Genomic DNA, 21,552 nt, shown 5'->3' with positions numbered 1-21,552 from the left:
TGCTCCCAACACACAGTGAGGATGACGGTGTGCTCCCAACACACAGTGAGGATGACGGTGTGCTCCCAACACACAGTGAGGATGACGGTGTGCTCCCAACACACAGTGAGGATGACGGTGTGTACCCAACACACAGTGAGGATGACGATGTGCTCCCAACACACAGCGAGGATGACTGTGTGCTCCCAACAGACAGTGAGGATGGCAGCGTGCTCCTAACCGGAAACAGGAGTAAAGCTACTGGAACTGCTTAATTGTTACTCCTTCGTCTCTCCATTCCAAGATGGCATGCAGTCCACATTGGTGTTGGCTTTCTCAGGCCCTAATTAATCTTTCATTGCTTGTCATGCAGAAATGGCTGCAGCTTGCTGTGAAGGATTTTTCATGTACTCGCCTGTGGGCCCTCAGTTAAACCCTCTCCCTGCTGTTTTAATGCCTGTATCCGTTCGGTTCAAAATGTATGAAGGAAATGTATTCGTGTGGTCTGAGTGCCATTCACCTAATAATGTGCACCCAGACCTGAGCTATCTGGGGATATGTGATATGTCTGTGTGTTATGTGTAAAAGGTGACTTTATGTATTTTAAAGTGTTTTATGTCTTTTTGCAACCATGTGCTCAATGGAGTCTGCCTCTAGCCCTGGATAATTGGATTACTTTCCCCATTGTCTCCAGGATAGAGGCCTCTGTAAAACCTGTTTAAACCAGATTGCCATGCTGCCAGCCAGGGACCAAAATATACTTTTACTAACTTTTGAACTTTCGGTCATGCCATTTTTTCAATATGTTGTTCCCCTGAATTGATTGATTGTGAATATGTAATTTTTATGTGAATGTGATGTATGGTTTTAGAGTTATGAATGTTAGGTAAAAAGTATGTTTTAAACTGTACGTATAATTGGGTTACCTCTCAGGCTAAGGGGAGGAGATGTGTGGGATGTAACCATTGTGTGATTGGGTAATTCATAATTGTCTGTGGGCGTCTCTCTTGCAGGGGAGAATTGCATAAAAGCAGAGTGTGTGTCATTAAAAGTCAGTCTTGTTCCAGCATTAAGCTTTGGCTCATGTGTGGATTATTTGGCGATACCAGCAATTTATTACTCTGTGGATTACTTGGTGATTTTATTTTATGGGAAGAAGGGAATGCTTGATGGAGTAACGGATTGTACCGTCACAACTGGTGGCAAGCGGCGGGATTTTCCCTTCTTTTTCCCTGCACAGAGGATTCAAGGAAAGCACTGGTGTATAGTGCATGGAAGGCAACGCTAGCACTCGTGCAGCGACCCTGGCTTCGGAGGAACTCAAGGGATAGAGCTAGCTACGGGCAGCGTCCCTATCCACAGCAACATGGAAGGATTGTCAGCAGCAAAACCAAGCAGGTTGTTATGGCTGAGTTAATGGAGCTAGACCGGGAGAACTTGGTTGCAGCCACACCAACCATTCAGGAGATGGAGACACCAGCAATTCGGGAGAATGAATCGCCAGCCAACAGGGAGATTCGGGAGAGACTAGCGTGGTTCGGTCCGAACCCAACAGCTGACATTGTTCTACAGGTAATGACCATTATAGCGAAAGATGTGAAACAAAAGAGGGAAATAGAGCTGCAAATGAAGCTAGCTGAAACCCTGGCTTTGGAGGAATTCAAAGGGATGGAGCAAGCTAGCCCCCAGGCAGCGTCAACCTACGAGGAGGAGTTCCTATGGAGGCTACAAAATGCCTTGGCCCAGGAGTGTGGCCCTATTTCAGCCGAGGAGGAGCTGGCCTGGAGAGATGGGTTACGGCGAGATCTCTGGCACGAGGCCTTGGAGCGGACACGAGGTTCATGGGGAGAAAATCTCCCAAGTGAAGCACAGCGCAGTCAGAAACAAGCGGCGCTGAGGATGCCCTTCCTGGGGTGTCTACCCCCAAGTGAGGGGGTGCTGGAACTGCAGAGGTTGATCAGAGGTTGAACTGTGGCTCGATGAGGCATACTGGGCGCTACGGTGGTTCTCAGTCCAGAGGTGCCCCTGGATGGCTGAGAGTGAGAGGCCAAAGGGCAGTGACTACGATGGCCCTGGTCTGTTATGGGAGGCATTGGAGGAGGACAGTGACTTTGGCAGCACCAAGGAGTCTGTCAGGCCTCAAGCCTCCCGATGTCTCCTCATACTTCCGGGTTTGACGGAGCTTAGCCACACCCCATTGCCACGGTCGGCTATTTAATGCGACCGCACCAGCTGATAGACGCTGGATTATTGAAACGCGTACCGCACCTAACTCACCGGCTCACAGACCTCGGTGAGACAACCACTCGCTACTAGACCGGACTGGAGGAATATTCAAGTCTCCGACATCTCTCTTCATCACAGACAACTACCAGCACTCTTGGCAACCGTTCACTGAAGCAACCGCCTCTGAGGAGAGCTGGGGACATAATCCCTCCATATCCAGAAGTTAAGTGATTACAGTCTCTGAAGTAAGAACTAACAATGTTAAAGGTTTATTTCAACTTACTAAAGTCTGCTATCAAGTTCTCCAGCAAACCTGTTACAGCTTCCCTCAAAGCAAGTATTATCCAAGTTCAGCTGTACCTGTCTTGCTACAGATAATCTTATTTCTTCATACTAAAGATTGCTATCAAGTTTCTTCATACTAAAGTCTGCTATCAAAGTGTTAAGCAATCCTGCTACAGCTGCCCTCAAAGCAAGTATTATCCAAGTTCAGCTGTACCTGTCTTGCTACAGATAATCTTATCTCTTCATACTAAAGATTACTATCAAGTTTCTTCATACTAAAGTCTGCTATCAAAGTGTTAAGCAATCCTGCTACAGCTTCCCTCAAATCAAGTATTATTCAAGTTCAGCTGTACCTGTCTTGCTACAGATTATCTTATTTCTTCATACTAAAGTCTTCTATCAAGTTGTTCAGCAAACCTGCTACAGCATCCCTCAAAACAAGTATTATTTAGGTGATACTGCACCAGTCTTGCTGCTGATAATTCCAATGTATATAATCTCTTATAATTTGAACTGTTAACAAGAATAACGGATGCTAATGAATTCTGAACCTTGTCAATTCTAAATGAAACAACCGTTTATTATTATTTAAAGAAACAGTAACTGTAATTCTGGAACTGAAGTCTCAGTTCCATCTAAGTGTCTTAATAATAGATCAAAGTCCTAACAAATCTGCAGTTGTGTTCCACATCATTTACTGTGAACGTGACAGAGTCCCGGTATTGGAACATCAGGGAATGGCGATTGGATGCACTGGAGCTCCCTGATGCTACTGACCTGGAACCAGATATCACCCGCCTGATCACCATCGAATGGGAGCTAGAACAGGATTACCATCAACTGTTCGACTTCGCCCAACCACTGTCCCTCAGCCCAGAGGATCACCTGGACACCGTACCCCCTTCTGTCCAACCAGCCCCAGAGGTGAGCGACCTTATAGAGCGGTCCTGGGGAGACCCACAGATGGCAGGTGGAGATTGGACCGAGGACCGATTGGACCGAGGTCTCTCCACCGGCCCTACAGGGATGCTGGGTACCCAGCCCAGAACCCCAGCGGAACCCGGTCTCTCTTCCCAGCGGCGGCCTGAGTTCCAGGAGGAGGGGGTGGCAGATCCCTTCACCGTACAGCAACCAGCATCCTGGGGAGGGGAGGCAACCGGCCTTCCTCTCCTTCACCAACCAGAGGTACCTGAGGTAGTGGACCTCATAGACGTGTCCTGGGGACGCACACAGATGGCAGGTGGAGATGGGACCGCAGTCTCTCTACCGGCCCTACAGGGATGCTGGGCAGTCGGCCCAGATCCCCAACCCCTGGGTGAGTTACTGGGAGCGGAGAGCAGCGACCTCCCTCCCCAGCGGCAGCCTGAGTTACAGGGAGCGGAGAGCAGCGACCTCCCTCCCAGTGGCAGTGCACCGTACAGAGGGAAGAGACAATCGGTCTCCTTCCCCAACCACAACCAGGGGTACCCGAGGCAGCAGGCCTCATAGAATGGTCCTGGGAGGACCCCCAGCAGCCAGGTGGAGATGGGACCGCAGTCTCTCTACCGGCCCTACAGGGATGCTGGGCAGGCGGCCCAGATCCCCAGCGACAGACCCAGCTACAGGGAGGGGAGAGCATCGACCTCCCTCCCCAGCCGGAGTGTGCCTTTCAGGGAGAGGAGACAACCGGTCTCTCCCCCCAGCCGCAGCATGTTCCACAGGGAGCGGAGAGCATCGACCTCCCTTCCCAACGGCCGCAGGAGTATCAGGAGGAGGAGGTAAGCCAATCCCCCCCTCCCCAGCTAACTCCTAACTTGGGCCCAGGGTTAACAGTGGAGATGTTAACCCCCACTGACCCCCACGTTCCCTTTGCCACCGGGCAGGACTATGCCCCAATTCCCCCAGCAGCAGTGCTGGCATCTGGACAGAGCGCTGTTAGCCTCTGCCCTCCCTTTTTCCCAGGTCAAGAGCCTGGCTTACCACGGGGTACCCCAGCGGAAGAGCTGGCAACAGGGCAGAGCGCCGCTGGCCTCTACCCCCCCAAGCAGCACCAGCAGTTTACCTAGCTGCACCAGGGAGACTGAGGGTGTTGAGCTGTCCCACTACAAACTTGAACCTACAGGCCAGTACTGGTTATCGGGGGGGGCTACTCTGCTAATTTTTATTTGTGGGTGGGTGGGCTGCCTGACTAACCGGGGTACTGACAGACAGAAGGTCAGGGATCTGCGCGCCTGGAGAGGACTACTCGCCGGCCTCTTGCCTTGGGATTATGGACCCGGTCAGGTTTGGCCCTTTGAATGCTGTATGTGGGCTGGCCCGCCAAACGGACTTATCCTGGGACTAATTACTGGCAGTCCCGTCAGCCCCACTGGACCCGGAGAGGTCCAGTCATGTCTGCCGGAGCAGGGAGAAAAAGGGGGGCCATTGTGAACGATTTTTCATGTACTCGTCTGTGGGCCCTCAGTTAAACCCTCTCCCTGCTGTTTTAATGCCTGTATCCGTTCGGTTCAAAATGTATGAAAGAAATGTATTCGTGTGGTCTGAGTGCCATTCACCTAATAATGTGCACTCAGACCTGAGCTATCTGGGGATATGTGATATGTCTGTGTGTTATGTGTAAAAGGTGACTTTATGTATTTTAAAGTGTTTTATGTCTTTTTGCAACCATGTGCTCAATGGAGCCTGCCTCTAGCCCTGGATAATTGGATTACTTTCCCCATTGTCTCCAGGATAGAGGCCTCTGTAAAACCTGTTTAAACCAGATTGCCATGCTGCCAGCCAGGGACCAAAATATACTTTTACTAACTTTTGAACCCCTGGTCTGATTTATGCCATTTTTTTTAATATGTTGTTCCCCTGAATGGATTGATTGTGAATATGTAATTTGTATGTGAATGTGATGTATGGTTTTAGAGTTATGAATGTTAGGTAAAAAGTATGTTTTAAACTGTACGTATAATTGGGTTACCTCTCAGGCTAAGGGGAGGAGATGTGTGGGATGTAACCATTGTGTGATTGGGTAATTCATAATTGTCTGTGGGCGTCTCTCTTGCAGGGGAGAATTTCATAAAAGCAGAGTGTGTGTCATTAAAAGTCAGTCTTGTTCCAGCATTAAGCTTTGGCTCATGTGTGGATTATTTGGCGATACCAGCAATGTATTACTCTGGGGATTACTTAGTGATTTTATTTTATGGGAAGAAGGGAATGCTTGACGGAGTAACAGATTGTACCGTCACACTTGCATTCCAGCACTTACTTCCTGGGAACAAAGTGTGTTTCAGTGATACACAAGGTCCCTCTTCACGGTCTAGAACATTTCATAGACAACAGGTCTGCTTCATCAGCGACATAACAATGTAGAGCACAAAAGAAGGGTGTCAGGGTGGTAGTCCGGTGCCCGGAACTCAGACACAGTGTCCAGGCGGCGGTGCGTGGACCGGGACCTAATATGCCTGATGTTAAGTGGGAGTCTTCAGCGTGGAGGTGGATTAGCAGGGTCTGGTGCAGGGTAACCGCATGCCCCCTGGTGTTGAGCACCAGCATTTGTGCAGCCACATACCAAGACCCTGATTCAGCTTATGCGGATAACAGGAACTAGGAACTAAGCAGACCTCCCAGGAGCTGAATAGGGAGGCTCTGCAGCAGGATTGTATCCAGTACTAAAAACAAGGCTAGACTAGAGATAGGCACCAAACATGAAAACAAGACAAAACTAGTAGAACCCAGAACCAGAGAAGGATAGTAAGCTAAACCCAGAACATATACACAAGACATGAGGAATACATGAACATAACATGGGCATGACTGGACAGGACTGTACATGGGCTGGGTATACAAACTAAAACAAGACAAGATAACATAGGCAAAACAAGAGGAGAAATAACTAAGTACTACATATGGAAATCAAGGAGATTTAGTCACACTATATGATCATACATTGCATAAGCCTGCCAACAACGCCAATGTACCCCATATCTGGCAGGTCCTACACTGCCTAATGTATGCTAAAACAACCAAAAGACATATGTAGCACTTACCTGCAAGAAAGGGCAGAAGCTTTGAGGAGCTGCCTGCAGGAACACTGAAACAGAGTGAATGATGGAAAACAAACGGGTGTGGCAACATAAAACAAACATTTAAATGAAACCTGGAGACTGGGAATCCCAGGGGTGGATTACAGGAATGAACCCAGAAATCCCAGCATAAAGAAAACCAGACATAGAATAGAAAACCAAAAACCAAGAAACACTAAACAAGAATTGTAACAAGAGTACTGGATACCAGAAGCCAAGTCCAGACATCAGAACAGAGCAGAGCAGATCATGACAAAGGGTTATACACTAAAGGGAGAATTGTTAGGAATTCCAAGTAAATTTCTAATTTAAGGCCAAAGTAAATCATCAGGAAGCATAATTGACCTGGATAATTTTTTCTAGTGTGGCTGATTTAACCATAAATGTGAAATTCAATTTGAATTCCGAAAATTTCCATGGGCCGAATGGTTCTTATCTGCCGTCACATTCTGTGTTTCTATGTTTCTATGATTCCTTCATGTCCAAATTTATGACAAACGCCTTAGTTTCTGCTGTGATTTCAGCCTTAGCAAACCCACCCGGAAGAGACTTTTAGTCATCAGTAGAGGGCTGAAGACGGACACTTTATGTAGGTCTCCAGGTTATTTTTATTTCTTAGGGTGCAGGGTGTGTAACGTGTATTATTTATTGTTAAATGTTTTGTGTGCTCTCCTTTCCTGTTGATGCTTTCTACTAACTAGGTTATTGTGACTGTGGAACCTGTATAGTGAAATCTGTTGATTTGCGAATATATTGCAACAGTCATGTGCACTTCCACCTGTTGGTTGCAACAGTTATGCACAGCGCCCCCTGTTGGTTGCAACTGTATGTGCACTACCTGAATAGCAATACTCTGTAATTTGCATATTCATGTAGATTTGCATATTATAGTTACTGAAAGTAGGTAATATATTTTGTGTTAATTATTGTTTTCCCCAGCCCTTTATAAAAATGTCATGGTGTTATTGTGAGTTCCTGTGTGTTTCCCTGTATGATTTGATTAATAATATTTTATTGAGTTGTCATCATAAGTTTTATGTTCTGTGCATATGGGCTACTTCTGAGTTAAAATAAAGCTGTGAGTCCTGTGTGGATTTGTCAGGGATCCCTGCTGTAACAGAGTCTTCAGACCTGTTGGCTGGCTGCATGGTACCTGGAGCCTGGAACTAGGCACAATGCCTTTATAAAGGCAGGAGATAATTACATTACAGGCAGAGTTGTGGATACCTGCCTGGAAGGAGAGCTGCAGAGGCATAGGCAGAGGGGACGATACCTGCCTGGAAGGAGAGAACTGCAGCCTAGTCGGGTGGAAGTGCTCTGGAGAGACCCCAGTCAAGCTTCGGCAACTGGGATTGAAGCGTTCCTGTGTCCCTGAAATCGGCTAGGAAGCACACTTGGCGGAGGTACTCAGTCGGTGTATGGGAGCTCTGTCACATTTGCAATGGGTGTGATGTCCACCTCCTTATTGCAGACCTTTACTCAGGCCCTTTTGCAGGCCCACAAGGTGAATCCCTGTTTGACCCTGATGATTTGTGGGTTTACTCACCTATTTTTCATGTTTGTTCCCATATAACATCAGAAGCTTGGGTTCTTCAAGTTGTAAAAGGTTATTGCATAGAATTCCACTTTCTACCTGTACAATGTACAAATACTGAATCTGGGATCTGCATGTCTCTCATAATCTTATCTATTTGGAGATCTGCACTCTTGTTTTCTTTTTTTGTTTTTCTCTTATTTTAAGAAGAGACTACATATTTCCCTTATATGAAACTTACATGTCAAACTGTATTTTGAAAAAATGAACAGAAATTCACAAAAAAAAAACAAAAAACCTTAAACCGCTCAACGGTTTTGTTGCTTACCATTACTTCAAGATGGAAGGCATACATTGTCTAAGCGATTTACTCCAACCATCAGATTGGATGGTTAAATTGGACCTACAGGACGCCTACCTCACGATTCCTGTCACATTTTGGCATCGAGAGTTCCTTCACATGGCAAGGATAGAAATGGAGGTTTAAGTGCCTCCCATTTGGACTATCATCGGCCCCTTGGTGCTTCACCAAGCTCATGTAACTTGTAGTCTTTCTGCTGAGCAGTCAGGGTGTACGTCTTATCATTTATCTGGATGAGATTCTCATTCTGGCTCAGTCTGTCTACCTTTTCCAGATGTACCTACCATGAAAGATGACTTTACTGCAAAATCTGGGTTTCCTTAGCAACTGGGAAAAATCCATCTTGATGCCTTCACAACACATAACATTTCTGGGTCTCATTGCCGATTCCACTCTTCAGACCCTTTACCTTCCGGTATCAAACTTATTGAACATCAATAAAGAAACCAGACAAGCTAACAGTCACCCAACTCTTTCTCAAACACTTGGCTTGGATGATTGGCCTTCTGGTGACATCTATACAGGCCATATTCCCTGGCCCTCTTCATTACTGGGCTCTTCAACGATTGCAAGCCTCTTACCTCAGAGGCATCGTATCATACAAAGATCTGGTGAATCTTGACTTGGAGACGAAAAACAAACTCCACTGGTGGCTCCTTCACATGGAGGCATGGAATGCACATGCTATATTCAGCATGCCTCCAGACCTGATCATAGAGTCAGATATTTCCACAGAAGGCAGGTGGTCAGACGTAGAATTTAAACAAAAAATAAAGTGCGCTGTGTCTTTAAGATTTAAATGCCATAAGGTATTTATTTATGTATTTATTTAAGTCTTAAAGACACAGCGCACTTTATTTTTTGTTTATGTTGATGCACGCGATTAGAGCTTTTTTCACATTATATAGTGCTGCTTTTTCAAAATGTTATTCTTAGTATTATATTGGCAGCGCTATACTTTCACTTTTTTTTGTAGACGTAGAATTTACCCTTCACATCAATTGTCTAGAACTTCTTGCTGGAATCCTTGAGGTCTGAAGTTTATCTCAGACAATGCACTGTCCTTCTTAAGATGGGCAACGTTTCGGCTGTCAGTGGCATGAAATCCAAGGTTCTGGAGAACATGGCACAAGAATTTTGGCACTTTTGCTTCATGCACGGCAACTCATTGATGGCCTCTTCAACACTATGCTGGACTGGTACTCTAGTCAGCGAATGGCATCTAGATTGCACAGTTTTCCAGCGAGTCTGGGATCTTTGGGATCCCTTGAAGTGGATCTTTTTGTTTCTTGATTGAATACTTTTTCATTTGGAGACCAGATCCGACGGTGCAGGCTACGAACACCTTTTTCGCAAGGATTTATGTGTTTCCTCCTTTTGTGCTCATTCTCCGTTGACTTTTTAATCTACAATGCCAATGCAGCACCCTGGTAAATGTGACTCCTCTGTGGCTGTCCCAACCATGGTTTCCACCTCTCCTGGAGATTGCAATAGATTTCCCTCATCTTCTGCGATCTCTCAATTGCCTTCTCCAAGATCCAGATGGACAGTTCCATCCTCTTTTCTTTTATGGCCTCCTACGTCTCATGGTGTGGCTGATTTCTGTGGACCTTTGGCTCTCACTGGAGTTTCGCAGTCAACTCGCAGTCAACTCTCCAAATTCTTGAAGGTGCTTGGACACCCAGCATGAAACAAGCTTATAGATCTGCTTGGAGCACATCAAATGGTTGGTTTGTTAAATCCGTTTGTTAGTCGACTCCTCCGTAAAGTTTGGTTTTCTCCTCCTCCATTGCTGCGCTACTATTGCCCTTTAAATTTTTAGCGTCTAGGCCAGAGAATGTTTCATTATCTCTTAAGCAACTTTCTGCCAAATTGGTCATGTTCTTTTGTTTAATCTCCTTTTGCTTGCTATTGAGAGATTAAATCAGCTTCCATTCCTGCTGCTTATTTCTATCCAACCTACTGTTAACTTATGCAATGGATTATTATAGACTATATTTTCGTTTTCTGGTTATTTTGTGATTACAAGTTTGTTAAAGTGATACTACAACTACAACTGCTTAAAGTGATAGTGCAACTATTCCATTCCTTTAATTTTGAGTTTCCTCTTAAAGTGACCTTCCCTGAAATTATATTTCTGCAGGTGAGTTCCATTTATACCTTTTCATTACAAAACATAACAGACTCCCTGCTTCTTGTAAATGCCAAGCATGGGCTCTGTATCATTGCCAACCTGGATCCTGGCACATATCTCAACCAAGTGCAGCTGGACTCTGTAAATCACTCACCTTTCATCTGAGCTGGGCCCGTGCTCCGTTCTATAGGACTCTCTAGGCTGGGATGGTCCACTCTGCAGATAAATTCCAGCTCCTCTGATTTCAGTGATGGGGTATAACATAAAGTAGATGTGCAGGTATAGGAATAATCATCCATTCTGTGTGGAGCAATATCCTGGATTCTGTACTTAGAGCTATTAGACACTTGAATCTTCTCGTGTCTCACATTTTTCATAAACCATGTCACGGTGAGAGCGTTGGGGAAATACCCCGATACTGTACATTTCAGGGTGGTCTCCTGGTCAGGCAGCACAAGCAGGGGGGACATTACTATAAGATTGGGGCGCCATGGGAAACCTGCAATAGATTAACAGGAACTATATGTAAAATGTTAACCAACGTCATAATGTGCTCAACTGATAATTTCTTCTAAATAAATATATTAATATATTGATTTACATTATATAGTGCCATTAGTTGTATTTTTACATGTACAGTTAATGCAGTTATATAGATTAGATTATCATCCTGTAATCAGGATGCACTCTCCAATAGCTACAAAAAATAATGATACTTTTTTCAAAATACCTCAATAAAAACACACAATAGTATGAAATAAATAGAGTAAGTGGACAAAGCACAATAAAGGCTAGAAACATATACCAAAGTAATTACCACAATTTCCACAGGCCTATAAGGACAGAACTCAAGTCACAAAATCCCCCCAATGTTTTGGTACCTGCCTGGTTGCCTTTCTTAACCCCTTAAGGACTAAACTTCTGGAATAAAAGGGAATCATGACATGTCACACATGTCATGTGTCCTTAAGGGGTTAAGGGTATGAAAGGCAACCAGGGATGTGCCAAAATGTTGGGGGGATTTTGTGACTCGTGTTCTGTCCTGTTAGGCCTGTGGAAATTGTGGTAATTACCTTTGTGATGAACTCACTCATAAAAGACTATGATCCACTGAGCTCTTACCTCCCTGTCCAGTTTCCTACCCTTTCCTAGCCTCACTGAGAGACTGATTATCCAGACGCTATTGGTGGGACCAATCTGAAGTCGCTCTAGAACTCCAGCTTGGCCACTCTCTTTGAGGTTCCCCTATGACATTGTACCTCTGTCTTCCCCACTTTCCCAGCGACTCAGGAGAGTGCTTTTTGGAGGGAAGCTTATGTCCCTGAAAGTGAACAATCGGTCCCGAAAACTATCAGGAAGCTCCAATTTCCCACAAAGATATGGTGCCTGATAAATCACAGAGAATTTACCCCGAACGCATGGAACTCTTTTCGGCGGTCAGGCAAAAGTTTGACTGCGTGGAGTTCAGACAATTATGCATGGATCAGAGCGATTATTTTCCCAGAATGGGCACTCTGATTTCCCCTTTAAAATTATGTATAATAGTTGGGGGTACATTAATGTTTAAGGGATGTTTTTGGTGTATTTCTGTGTTGCGCTCTCTGTATCCGGGTAATAACTAGTTTACCGGTTATCAACTCAATTATCTTCCAGACACAGAGAAGCCTGGGCAGGCTTTGGAAGTTCTGAATAGAGGTCTGTGTATAAATGTGTGTGCTTTTGCCTATTAAATCCAGTTATTGTACCCTTCATCAAGTCTTGACTGATGTTTGGGTATGCGGGAGTTATAATAATCACTGCTTCACTACAGGACCTGAGAGAATCAACAACGGAGCTACCACTCTGGGTACAGGCACTCCGTTACAACCTTGGTATATGTGCCTAGCCATTTTTGTGCTTTGTCAATTTACTCTATTTATTTTGTGCAATATAGTGTGTTTTCATTGAGTTATTTTGAATAAAGGATATATTTTTTGTAGCTATTGGAGTGTATATCCTGATATTTTGTATCATATGTTTATTGAGGGCATTTGGGGGAGTGCCTTGTGAGGTTTAAACTTGACTGTAGATTGATGGTTATAATACTGTTACCCTCCATGCGCTTTTGTTGTTGTACCAATTCATTTGAAACAGGGGTGTGCGGACTGAGCCATTTAACCCCTTAAGGACCAAACTTCTGGAATAAAATGGAATCATGACGTGTCACACATGTCATGTGTCCTTAAGGGGTTAAACCAATTTGTGCAAATTATTGTTCAAGAACAAAAAAAAGATCATTTCTAAAAATATACTTATTTATTCATATATTTTCATCAACAGGAGGGTACAGGGTAGTAATAGGAGTAATAATAATAGTTATACAGAATTCTTATCTGACTGTACTTCAAAAAATGTTGGGGTTAATGATTTCATTGAGAGAAGTTAAACATGTGTAAATGTTAACACATATACTTTATTGTCTTTTACATGACATTTGCACAGACGTTATTCGGCATGTGCTAAAACTTTTATATAAACCTTTGTACAGACGATATTCGTCATGCACTATAACCTTAAACTAAATAAGACACGGACACAGTTAATTCTGTTGGAGTATAAAGTCCACAGCTTTTATTAATTAACTTATTAATTAAATTATCATAAATTAACATAATTAACATAATTTAGGGTCATTGTCCAACTATACATTAAATTACTATACCCCCCACACAGTACCCCTGACAATGACCCTACCAATTGAACAATATATAACAAATAACGATTCACTTGAAACACGGCCTACCAAAGAGGCCCCACATCATATTGTTAACTGTAGGGGTGTACCTCAGACACCCCTACACCCACAGGTTCGTCGCCACCGAAGAGCTAGAACCAACCAGTCCTTAATTCCATCAGGCCTACACCTCGGCCTGTCCAGTCCAAACTCTACGCCAAATTCCAATTTCTACTATGCCCTGTTCCGCCACAGCACATGGCTTGACCTCCTTAAGCACATGTGCGACCCCCACCACACCTAAACAGGGCCTGCTCAATACCTTCGTGGAACCCAAGATTCAACAAATCGTTCCCCATGTCTGACAGGTGTACCCCGTCCCTCCTGAAATACCCGGGTAACATGCCCTCCAACTCTCTGTGACGCACCACTACGCCCCCAGAACGTCTAATAAAAACTGCCATAATCTTATTAACCTTACCCCTCGATCGAGCTATTGCAGCCGGATCCCTGGCGTGCCGCCACGCAAAGCGCGGAACCATCTCCGACCACACCACCACCACACCAGGAACCAGCTACCTCAGCCGATCCACATCCCTTTTCATCCTTCTCACCAATTCCCTTTGTGGAAACCCACCTAAGTCGTTCCCCCCTCCATGAATCAATACCACATCCGGGACCGACCCACCAACCACTTTCTGAAACAAAAAATTACACAAACTCTGCCAACTAGCACCCCTAAAACCAAACCAACATAGAGTCACTCGTTCCAAAGGAAAGCCCAGCTGTGATCCGCTTCTGCGAACTGCGGCTCTCTTCTCCGCCCAGTACACATACGAGTGGCCCAGCAACCAAACTTCCAAACCTGAAAAGAGACAAAATTAGTGGCAGAAAAAAGGCAACGTCCCCATCCCATATTCTTGCACCCTAGCAATTACACCAACTTATCTGGCCTTACATACGAGCGGAATCGCACGGACTCCCATCTCCCTATTTGTTTGATCTTCTCGTCCCCCAAACCTAAACGCGCAGCCTCCGTCGCTGCCCCAATGCGAAAGGAGTGCGTCCCAAATTGACTCGGCTCCAGGCCCATTTTCTGCAAACCCATTCGAAAGACCCGCAGAAACTGAAATCGCGACAACGCTGCACCATCGGCGTGTAAAAAGAAACAACCCTCACCTTCCGGCCGAACCTCACAGTACCTTGCGCCACAAGCCACCGGGCAAGCCTCTGATCCTGGCAACTCATATAGTACCACCGCACGTCCCTTGCCGTAGACGTCCGTTTTAGACCGGCGCAGCCATATCTGCACCCGCTCATTACCTATGACCACGTCCTCGAACATCAAACCGCCGTTCCCCAACTTGTTGGCACTCACCAGCTCACTAATGCGAAAAGCACCAAAAAACGCCCAGACAAACGCCCCAGAAAATAGTGTTACTTCGAAAGGGGACTTACACAGATCGATCAACACCTTTAACAGGTTTTGCAGGACCGGAAACGACACCGGACGCCTCGGGTCCGCGAGCTTCTTACCCCTCTTAAAGCCCTTCAAAGCCTGGCGTATTAGAAAATTCTTCGTAATGTCCTCCCACCCGTTGAACTTGAACAAAAACGCCATGGCAGACATGCACCTATCAACCACGGCCGGTGACGCCTGTTTAGCAAACAAACGACACAGGACCCACAACAGCACGTCTACCCTCTGCCCTTGCGAACTGTCACCCCCTACCTGCTGTACCGCCTCGTCCCATTCTTTCCAAACCTTGACGTAGCCCGACCAAGTGCTCGGCGCCAGAGAATTCTTTATACACTCCCCAAGCATGCGGTCCCGAGCTGCCACATCTCGCCAGGGCAAGCCTGCCCCTGCGCCATAGCTTCCGGCGCTGCTTCCCGAAATCGATCCCACTGAAAACGAGAAAGCGCATCAGCTACCACATTCATCATACCAGGGATGTGCCTAGCCCTAAACACCAAATTAAAAGACATGCAAAGAAGGACCAAACGCCACAGCAAACACAAAACCGGGGGGGACGACGCCGACAAACTATTGATCGCCTGTACTACCGCCATGTTATCTGAGTGAAATACAATATTCTTGTTGGACAACACCTGCCCCCACAAGCTCACCGCTACCACCACCGGGAATAGCTCCAGAAATGCTAAGTTTGTAATCAGCGAGCTCCGTCTCCAGGCCTCAGGCCATGGCTCAGCGCACCAGTGACCCCCCAGGTAAGCCCCAAAGCCTATGCTACCAGAAGCATCGGTGTATAAACCAACAACCTCCCCTGATGCCGCTGGCTCCCGAAAAATCACCGTCCCATTAAAAGCCTGCAAGAACCGGTCCCACACCATTAAATCCGCCTTCATATCCCCCGAAACCCTAATGTAATGCGACGGCAGTCGCACCTTACTCGTGGCTTGTGCAAGGCGCCTACAGAAAACCCTCCCCATGGGTATGACCCGGCATGCGAAATTAAGGCTCCCTACCAGCGACTGGAGCCCACGCAGTGTCACCTTCTTGGCCCTCCCTACCGTAGTCACCAGCTCACGTAGCCGTGATAATTTGTCCACCGGTAGCCTGCATTCCCATTTACTGGAGTCAATTTCTAAACCCAAAAAACTAAGGCACGTCGTAGGCCCTACCGTCTTGTCCTCCGCCAGGGGAACCCCTACCTTGTGCGCCACCCACTGAAACACGTCCAATATCTGCTTGCAACGGTCTGAGTCCCGCGGGCCCACGCAAAGAAAATCGTCAAGGTAATGCACCACCGCACCCCCTGCCGATTCTGTCCGCACAACCCACTCCAAGAAGGTACTAAACCTCTCGAAATAGGCGCACGAGATCGAACACCCCATAGGCAAGCACAGGTCAACAAAATATTCCCCTTCAAAACAACAACCGAGCAGATGATGGCAGTCTGGGTGTATCGGGAGCAGTCGAAACGCTGCTTCCACATCTACCTTTGCCATCAGCGCACCATGCCCCAGCCTCCGAACCAACTCGACTGCCTTGTCAAATGACGTATAAGAGACGGAGCTAAGAGCCGTGTCAATGTCATCATTCACCGAAGCCCCTTTCGGGTACGATAAATGATGAATCAACCTGAATTTACCTGCCTCTTTCTTGGGGACCACGCCCAGCGGGGATATTCGCAAATCGGACAATGGCGGTGACGAGAACGGTCCCGCCATCCTCCCCAGTTGTACTTCCTTACTTAGCTTTTCCTTCACTACCTCCGAGTGTTCCCGCACTGACTTAAGATTCCCACATAACAAACCAGGTCCCCTAACTACGTAGGGGATAAAGAACCCTTCCCGAAAACCCCGCCACAAGAAATTAGCATCTTCCCTGTTAACGTATCGCCTTAGCCAAGGCAACATCACGTCTATTTTCACCGGAGACACTCCCAACGGAAGCTGCGGTAGCCGCCGCCCCTGCGGGCCCGCTTCCCCCGCCAGACTTACCCTTTTTGAAACAACGGTTGACACCGTGGGTGTTACGGTTACCCTTAGGCTAGCTGAGAGCTGGACCGTTTAGTTGTCTGGATTCCTAGTTGCTGAAGAGGGGAGAGCCGAGTTCCATAGTATTCCATGCGAGTCCTGTAAGTGTGGAAACATCCCACTAGCTATAGCATAGCTAGGATACCTTTTCTACCCACAAAACGAGTCAAAGCAGCGATTTGAGGGTCAAGTAAGAACTGAGGACTGGGCTGACCAGCCTGCTTTTTATTGTGGTTACATGTAAACAGGATACTCCCAGGGGGAGGCATAAAATCACCAATCACATATTGGGTACCTCCCACGCATCTCCTCCCCTCAGATAAACAGTTAACCCAATTATACAGTACCTATTTTCAACCAAGTTCTGGATGTACCCCGAAACCAGGGGGTACCCCTTTAAATCCTACACCGCTGTACAGGTCTTGTTCAGGGGAGCAACATATCCGAAAACCAACCTGTTCGGATGAACGGTTCAGGAGTTAGGGGTTTTCAAAGTTTTGACCGACCGCACAGACTTTCTGGCCGAAAATAGTTCCACACGTTTAGGCCTTGCGGTCGGTCTCCGTTCGTACGGGAAAACTCCACGAACCCATGGTCATCCATAATTATCCTGGAGGTCGCTGTACTCCCCTTGCGGAGAGTAATCGTCCTACCGAACGGTGGGCTATTCGGTAGGTCCAGCACGAAGTTATGCTATCCTGGAGGTCTCAGCGGTGTTCGCCTGGGTGCGTCTCCGTTTTTAGTTCCAGACGATTGCTGGCAAACACCGCTGTTCGCACGTAAGATGGCCGCGAACACGTGCAAAGTCCCGAAATGGCGGCCACCTATACGCTTACACAAAGGATTCGTGCTGAACCATACCAACGACTGCACATAAGGCAGAAAGGCGAAAATAGCATTGAAAAGTACACAGTGCAATAAGGTTTTTGTAACAGTTTTGTAACAGTGCTCCCTTTTTGTGGAACACTCTGGCAGACACCGTCTGACCCCTTTTCGGGGCAGACTAAGGCTGTCCAGACCGCTGGTTATGCTGGGCTGAGGTCCGTTTGTCTGGACAACCCGTCCGCATTGCCATTCTGTTTCCCAGGTCGGTAGGAAATGGTGAAATTGAAGGGTTGTAATGATAAGCTCCACCGTAATAACCTGCCGTTATCTCCAGAGACCCGGTTTAGCCACACCAACGGGTTATGGTCGGTGACCAGAGTGAACTCTTGTCCATATAAATAGGGAGTCAATTTCTTTAATGCCCATACCAAGGCCAAACACTCCTTTTCAATCGCTGCATAGCTGACTTCGCGGGGCAGGAGCTTCCGGCTGATGTAGGCCACTGGGTGCTCCCCTCCATCTTCACCTACTTGGCTAAGGACGGCTCCCAGCCCGAACATGGAAGCGTCTGTATGGACGATAAAACGTTTGTTAAGGGCTGGGGCCGCCAGGACAGGAGCATTAACCAAAGCATTTTTGAGGGCCTGAAAAGCCGTTTCACAGTGGGGAGACCACAGGACCTGTCGAGGTAAGTTTTTCTTGGTCAAGTCAGTCAAAGGTTTGGCAAGTGTGCTGTAGTCGGGTACAAATCGTCTATAGTACCCTGCTGTGCCCAGAAAGGCTAAAACCTGGGTTTTTGTGATGGGGGTGGGCCAGTTGGCCACAGCTTCTATCTTGGCCGGCTCTGGTCGCTGTTTTCCGCACCCCACCCGATGACCCAGGTACTGTACCTCGGCCATCCCAAAGTGACATTTTTCTGGTTTCAGAGTCAGGCCAGCCGCCCGGATCTGATCCAGAACCATTCCTACGTGAGCTAAGTGGTCCTCCCAGGACTCACTGTGAATCGCTATGTCGTCCAGGTATGCACAGGCAAAACCCTGGAAGCCATCCAGGAGTCTATCTACCAAGCGCTGGAATGTAGCGGGGGCGTTCTTCATCCCAAACGGCATTACCTTAAACTGGTATAGGCCGAAGGGGGTGACGAAGGCCGACTTGGGGATAGCCTCCGGGGCCAGGGGAATCTGCCAGTAACCCTTACAGAGGTCGATAGTGGTCAGGTAATTTCCCCTGGCTATGCGATCAAGTAGCTCGTCTACCCTGGGCATAGGGTAGGCGTCTGTTACTGTTTTTTCATTGAGTCTCCTATAGTCTACACAGAACCGGGTTGTCCCATCTTTCTTGGGTACCAGGACAACCGGGGAGGCCCAGGGACTATCGGAGGGCTCAATCACCCTGAGTTGGAGCATCTCATCTATCTCCTTCTTCATTCCGGCTCTAACGGCCTCGGGGATGCGATACGGGGGTTGGCGTAAGGGTGTTTGTCCGGGGGTATCGACCTGGTGGGTAGTTAAGGTGGTGTACCCTGGTTTCTGGGAGAACGTGAGGTGCTTGGACTGGAGGAGTGTATTGAGCTGCTCCCTTTCAGTGGGGCTAAGTCGGTCTCCTATCTGAACCTGGGTCACTACCCCTGTGGGTGGACTCTTTTCCAGCAAGTCGGGAATGGGTAGACTGTCGGGGTCTTCCTGGGGAGGGCAACATACGGCGGTCACGTTCTCGGGGCGCTCCAAGTATTCCTTGAGCATGTTTACATGGAATGTCTTCCTAAGGTTGTTGTCGTGACAACTGGCTATAACATAAGTGGTGTCGCCCCTTTTTTCTACGATCTGGTATGGGCCCTGCCATGATGCTTGTAACTTGTCGGTCTTTACCGGCTTAAGTACTAACACCTTTTGTCCTACGGTAAAGATTCTCCTTCGGGCCCCCCTATCGTACCATACTTTCTGTCTTTTCTGGGCCGACTGGAGGTTAGCCTGCACTGATTTGGCTAGCTGCTCCATGCGGTCCCTGAGTTCCAATACGTATGGTACAATAGGGACACCGTCCGTTTCCGTCTCTCCTTCCCAGTGTTCTCGGATCAGGTTTAGGGGGCCCCGTACCTTTCGTCCGTAGAGCAACTCAAAGGGAGAGAACCCTGTCGTTTCCTGGGGCACCTCCCGATACGCAAATAGGAGATGCGGCAGAAAGCGTTCCCAATCTCGGTACTCCTGTGTGAACGTTTTGAGCATTTGCTTGAGGGTTCCGTTAAACCTTTCACAAAGTCCGTTCGTTTGGGGATGATAGGGTGAACTCAGGAGGGATTTAATTTTGCACACCTGCCAGAGTTGTTGGGTCAATTCTGCTGTGAATTGGGTGCCCCGGTCGGATAGAATTTCTTTTGGAAATCCTACCCGGGAGAATACTTGTACCAGGGCATTCGCTACCGTATCCGCTTGGATGTTGGACAGGGCGACTGCCTCGGGGTACCGGGTAGCGTAGTCTACTACGGTAAGGATGTAGCGCTTACCGGAGGGACTAGGGGTGGCCAGTGGTCCTACTAGGTCAATAGCAACCCTGCTAAAGGGTTCCTCTACAATGGGCATATTGACTAGATGCGCTTTAGGGTGATCGCCTCGCCTTCCCACTCGTTGACATACATCGCAAGTATTACAGTAATTCTTAACGTCAGCGTGTACTCCTGGCCAAAAGAATGTGTGGGTAATGCGGTGTAGCGTACGTGTTATAGCTAAGTGACCTGCCAAGGGGATGTCGTGTCCTATTTTGAGGATTTCCTGACGGTATTTGTGGGGTACTACCAGCTGTCGCCTACGTTGTCCCTTTTTCTCTGTCAAGCGGTATAGTTTCCCTTTTTCCCATAGAAAAGTTTCGTTATCTGCCCCGCTCCCCCCTGTCTCTGCTCGTTCCCGGTATTTTTGTAAGGTCGGGTCAGTCCTAGACTCGGTCTCAAAGGTAACTGGGGTGTCCCAGGGTATGGGGTCTAACAGGTCAAGAGAAGTCGGGGTTGGTCTTACCTGGGTCTCCCGCACTGGTGAGGGTTCTCGGTCCGTCCGGGCTTGTGCCCGTGTAGTCACTGGGTTCGCTTCGTTGTTATATACTGGTGCATAGGCTGAAGTCATGGGGCCCAAATCATTGCCCAGTAGTACTTCAGCAGGTAAATGGTCCATTATACCCACGTTTACAGCTCCTTTCCCCGCTCCCCAATCAAGATGTACTTTAGCGGTCGGGACTTTGTACACATCCCCTCCCGCCACTCTAACGGCCACGGTCTGCCCTGACCTCTTGTGTTCTGGCACCAAATGACTTTGTACCAGTGTTATGGTAGCCCCTGTGTCTCTCAACCCCTCGGTAGATCGCCCTTCGAGCCATACCTTCTGCCGATGGTGCTGTCGGTTATCCGAAGCCGCATATACCGGGTCTGCCTCGTGAAGCGGCCCCAAATATTCCTCCATAGGGGTCTCCTGGTTAACACAGAGGGCTCGGGCAGGACGGTAGGGCCCAGAGGGGTAATTGTAATTCCTGGGCGTCTGGTGTGTGCCAAGCGGGCAGTTGGCCATGAAATGTCCTGGTTGCTTGCATCGGTGGCAAGTGGGCCTAGGGCGATCAAAATTGTTATTGGATGACCCTGAGTGTCTGGGGGGCCCGGCGGGTACTGGGGCCCGGAACTCCGTACGAGGAGGTGCACGGTAAACCTCTCTGGGCTCGACCCGTGCTGGAGCCCGGTAGTTTGTGGACTCGTGAAGACGTGAATCGTAATGTTCATCAGCTAATTTGGCCGCTTCTTCTAGAGTGGAAGGTCGCCTGTCTCGCAGCCACTCCTTCCCTTTTTGTTCCATGCCATCGTAAAAATGTTCTAAGAGGAATAATTGTAAAATTTCCTCACCAGTCACAGCTTTACTTCCGCTCATCCAGTGATTTACCGCTCTCCGCATTCGGTGCGCCCAT

At 47.6% G+C, this 21,552-nt stretch overlaps 1 protein-coding gene across 1 annotated transcript in view; it reads right to left on the bottom strand.

Moving 5' to 3' along the window:
* The window catches only part of LOC134571347 (uncharacterized), a 93,202-nt gene that overhangs the window by 15,104 nt on the left and 56,546 nt on the right, over positions 1–21,552 (bottom strand). The window contains exon 8 of the mRNA XM_063429549.1: positions 10,726–11,070. Within this exon, the coding sequence (XP_063285619.1) occupies positions 10,726–11,070 (345 nt within the window). The remainder of the gene's footprint in view (positions 1–10,725; positions 11,071–21,552) is intronic.

This window comes from Pelobates fuscus, chromosome 8, assembly GCF_036172605.1.
Source record: "Pelobates fuscus isolate aPelFus1 chromosome 8, aPelFus1.pri, whole genome shotgun sequence".
NCBI classification, from domain to species: domain Eukaryota; kingdom Metazoa; phylum Chordata; class Amphibia; order Anura; family Pelobatidae; genus Pelobates; species Pelobates fuscus.
Note: the sequence above shows the minus strand (reverse complement) of the source record. Positions and strands in the feature narration are given on the sequence as shown.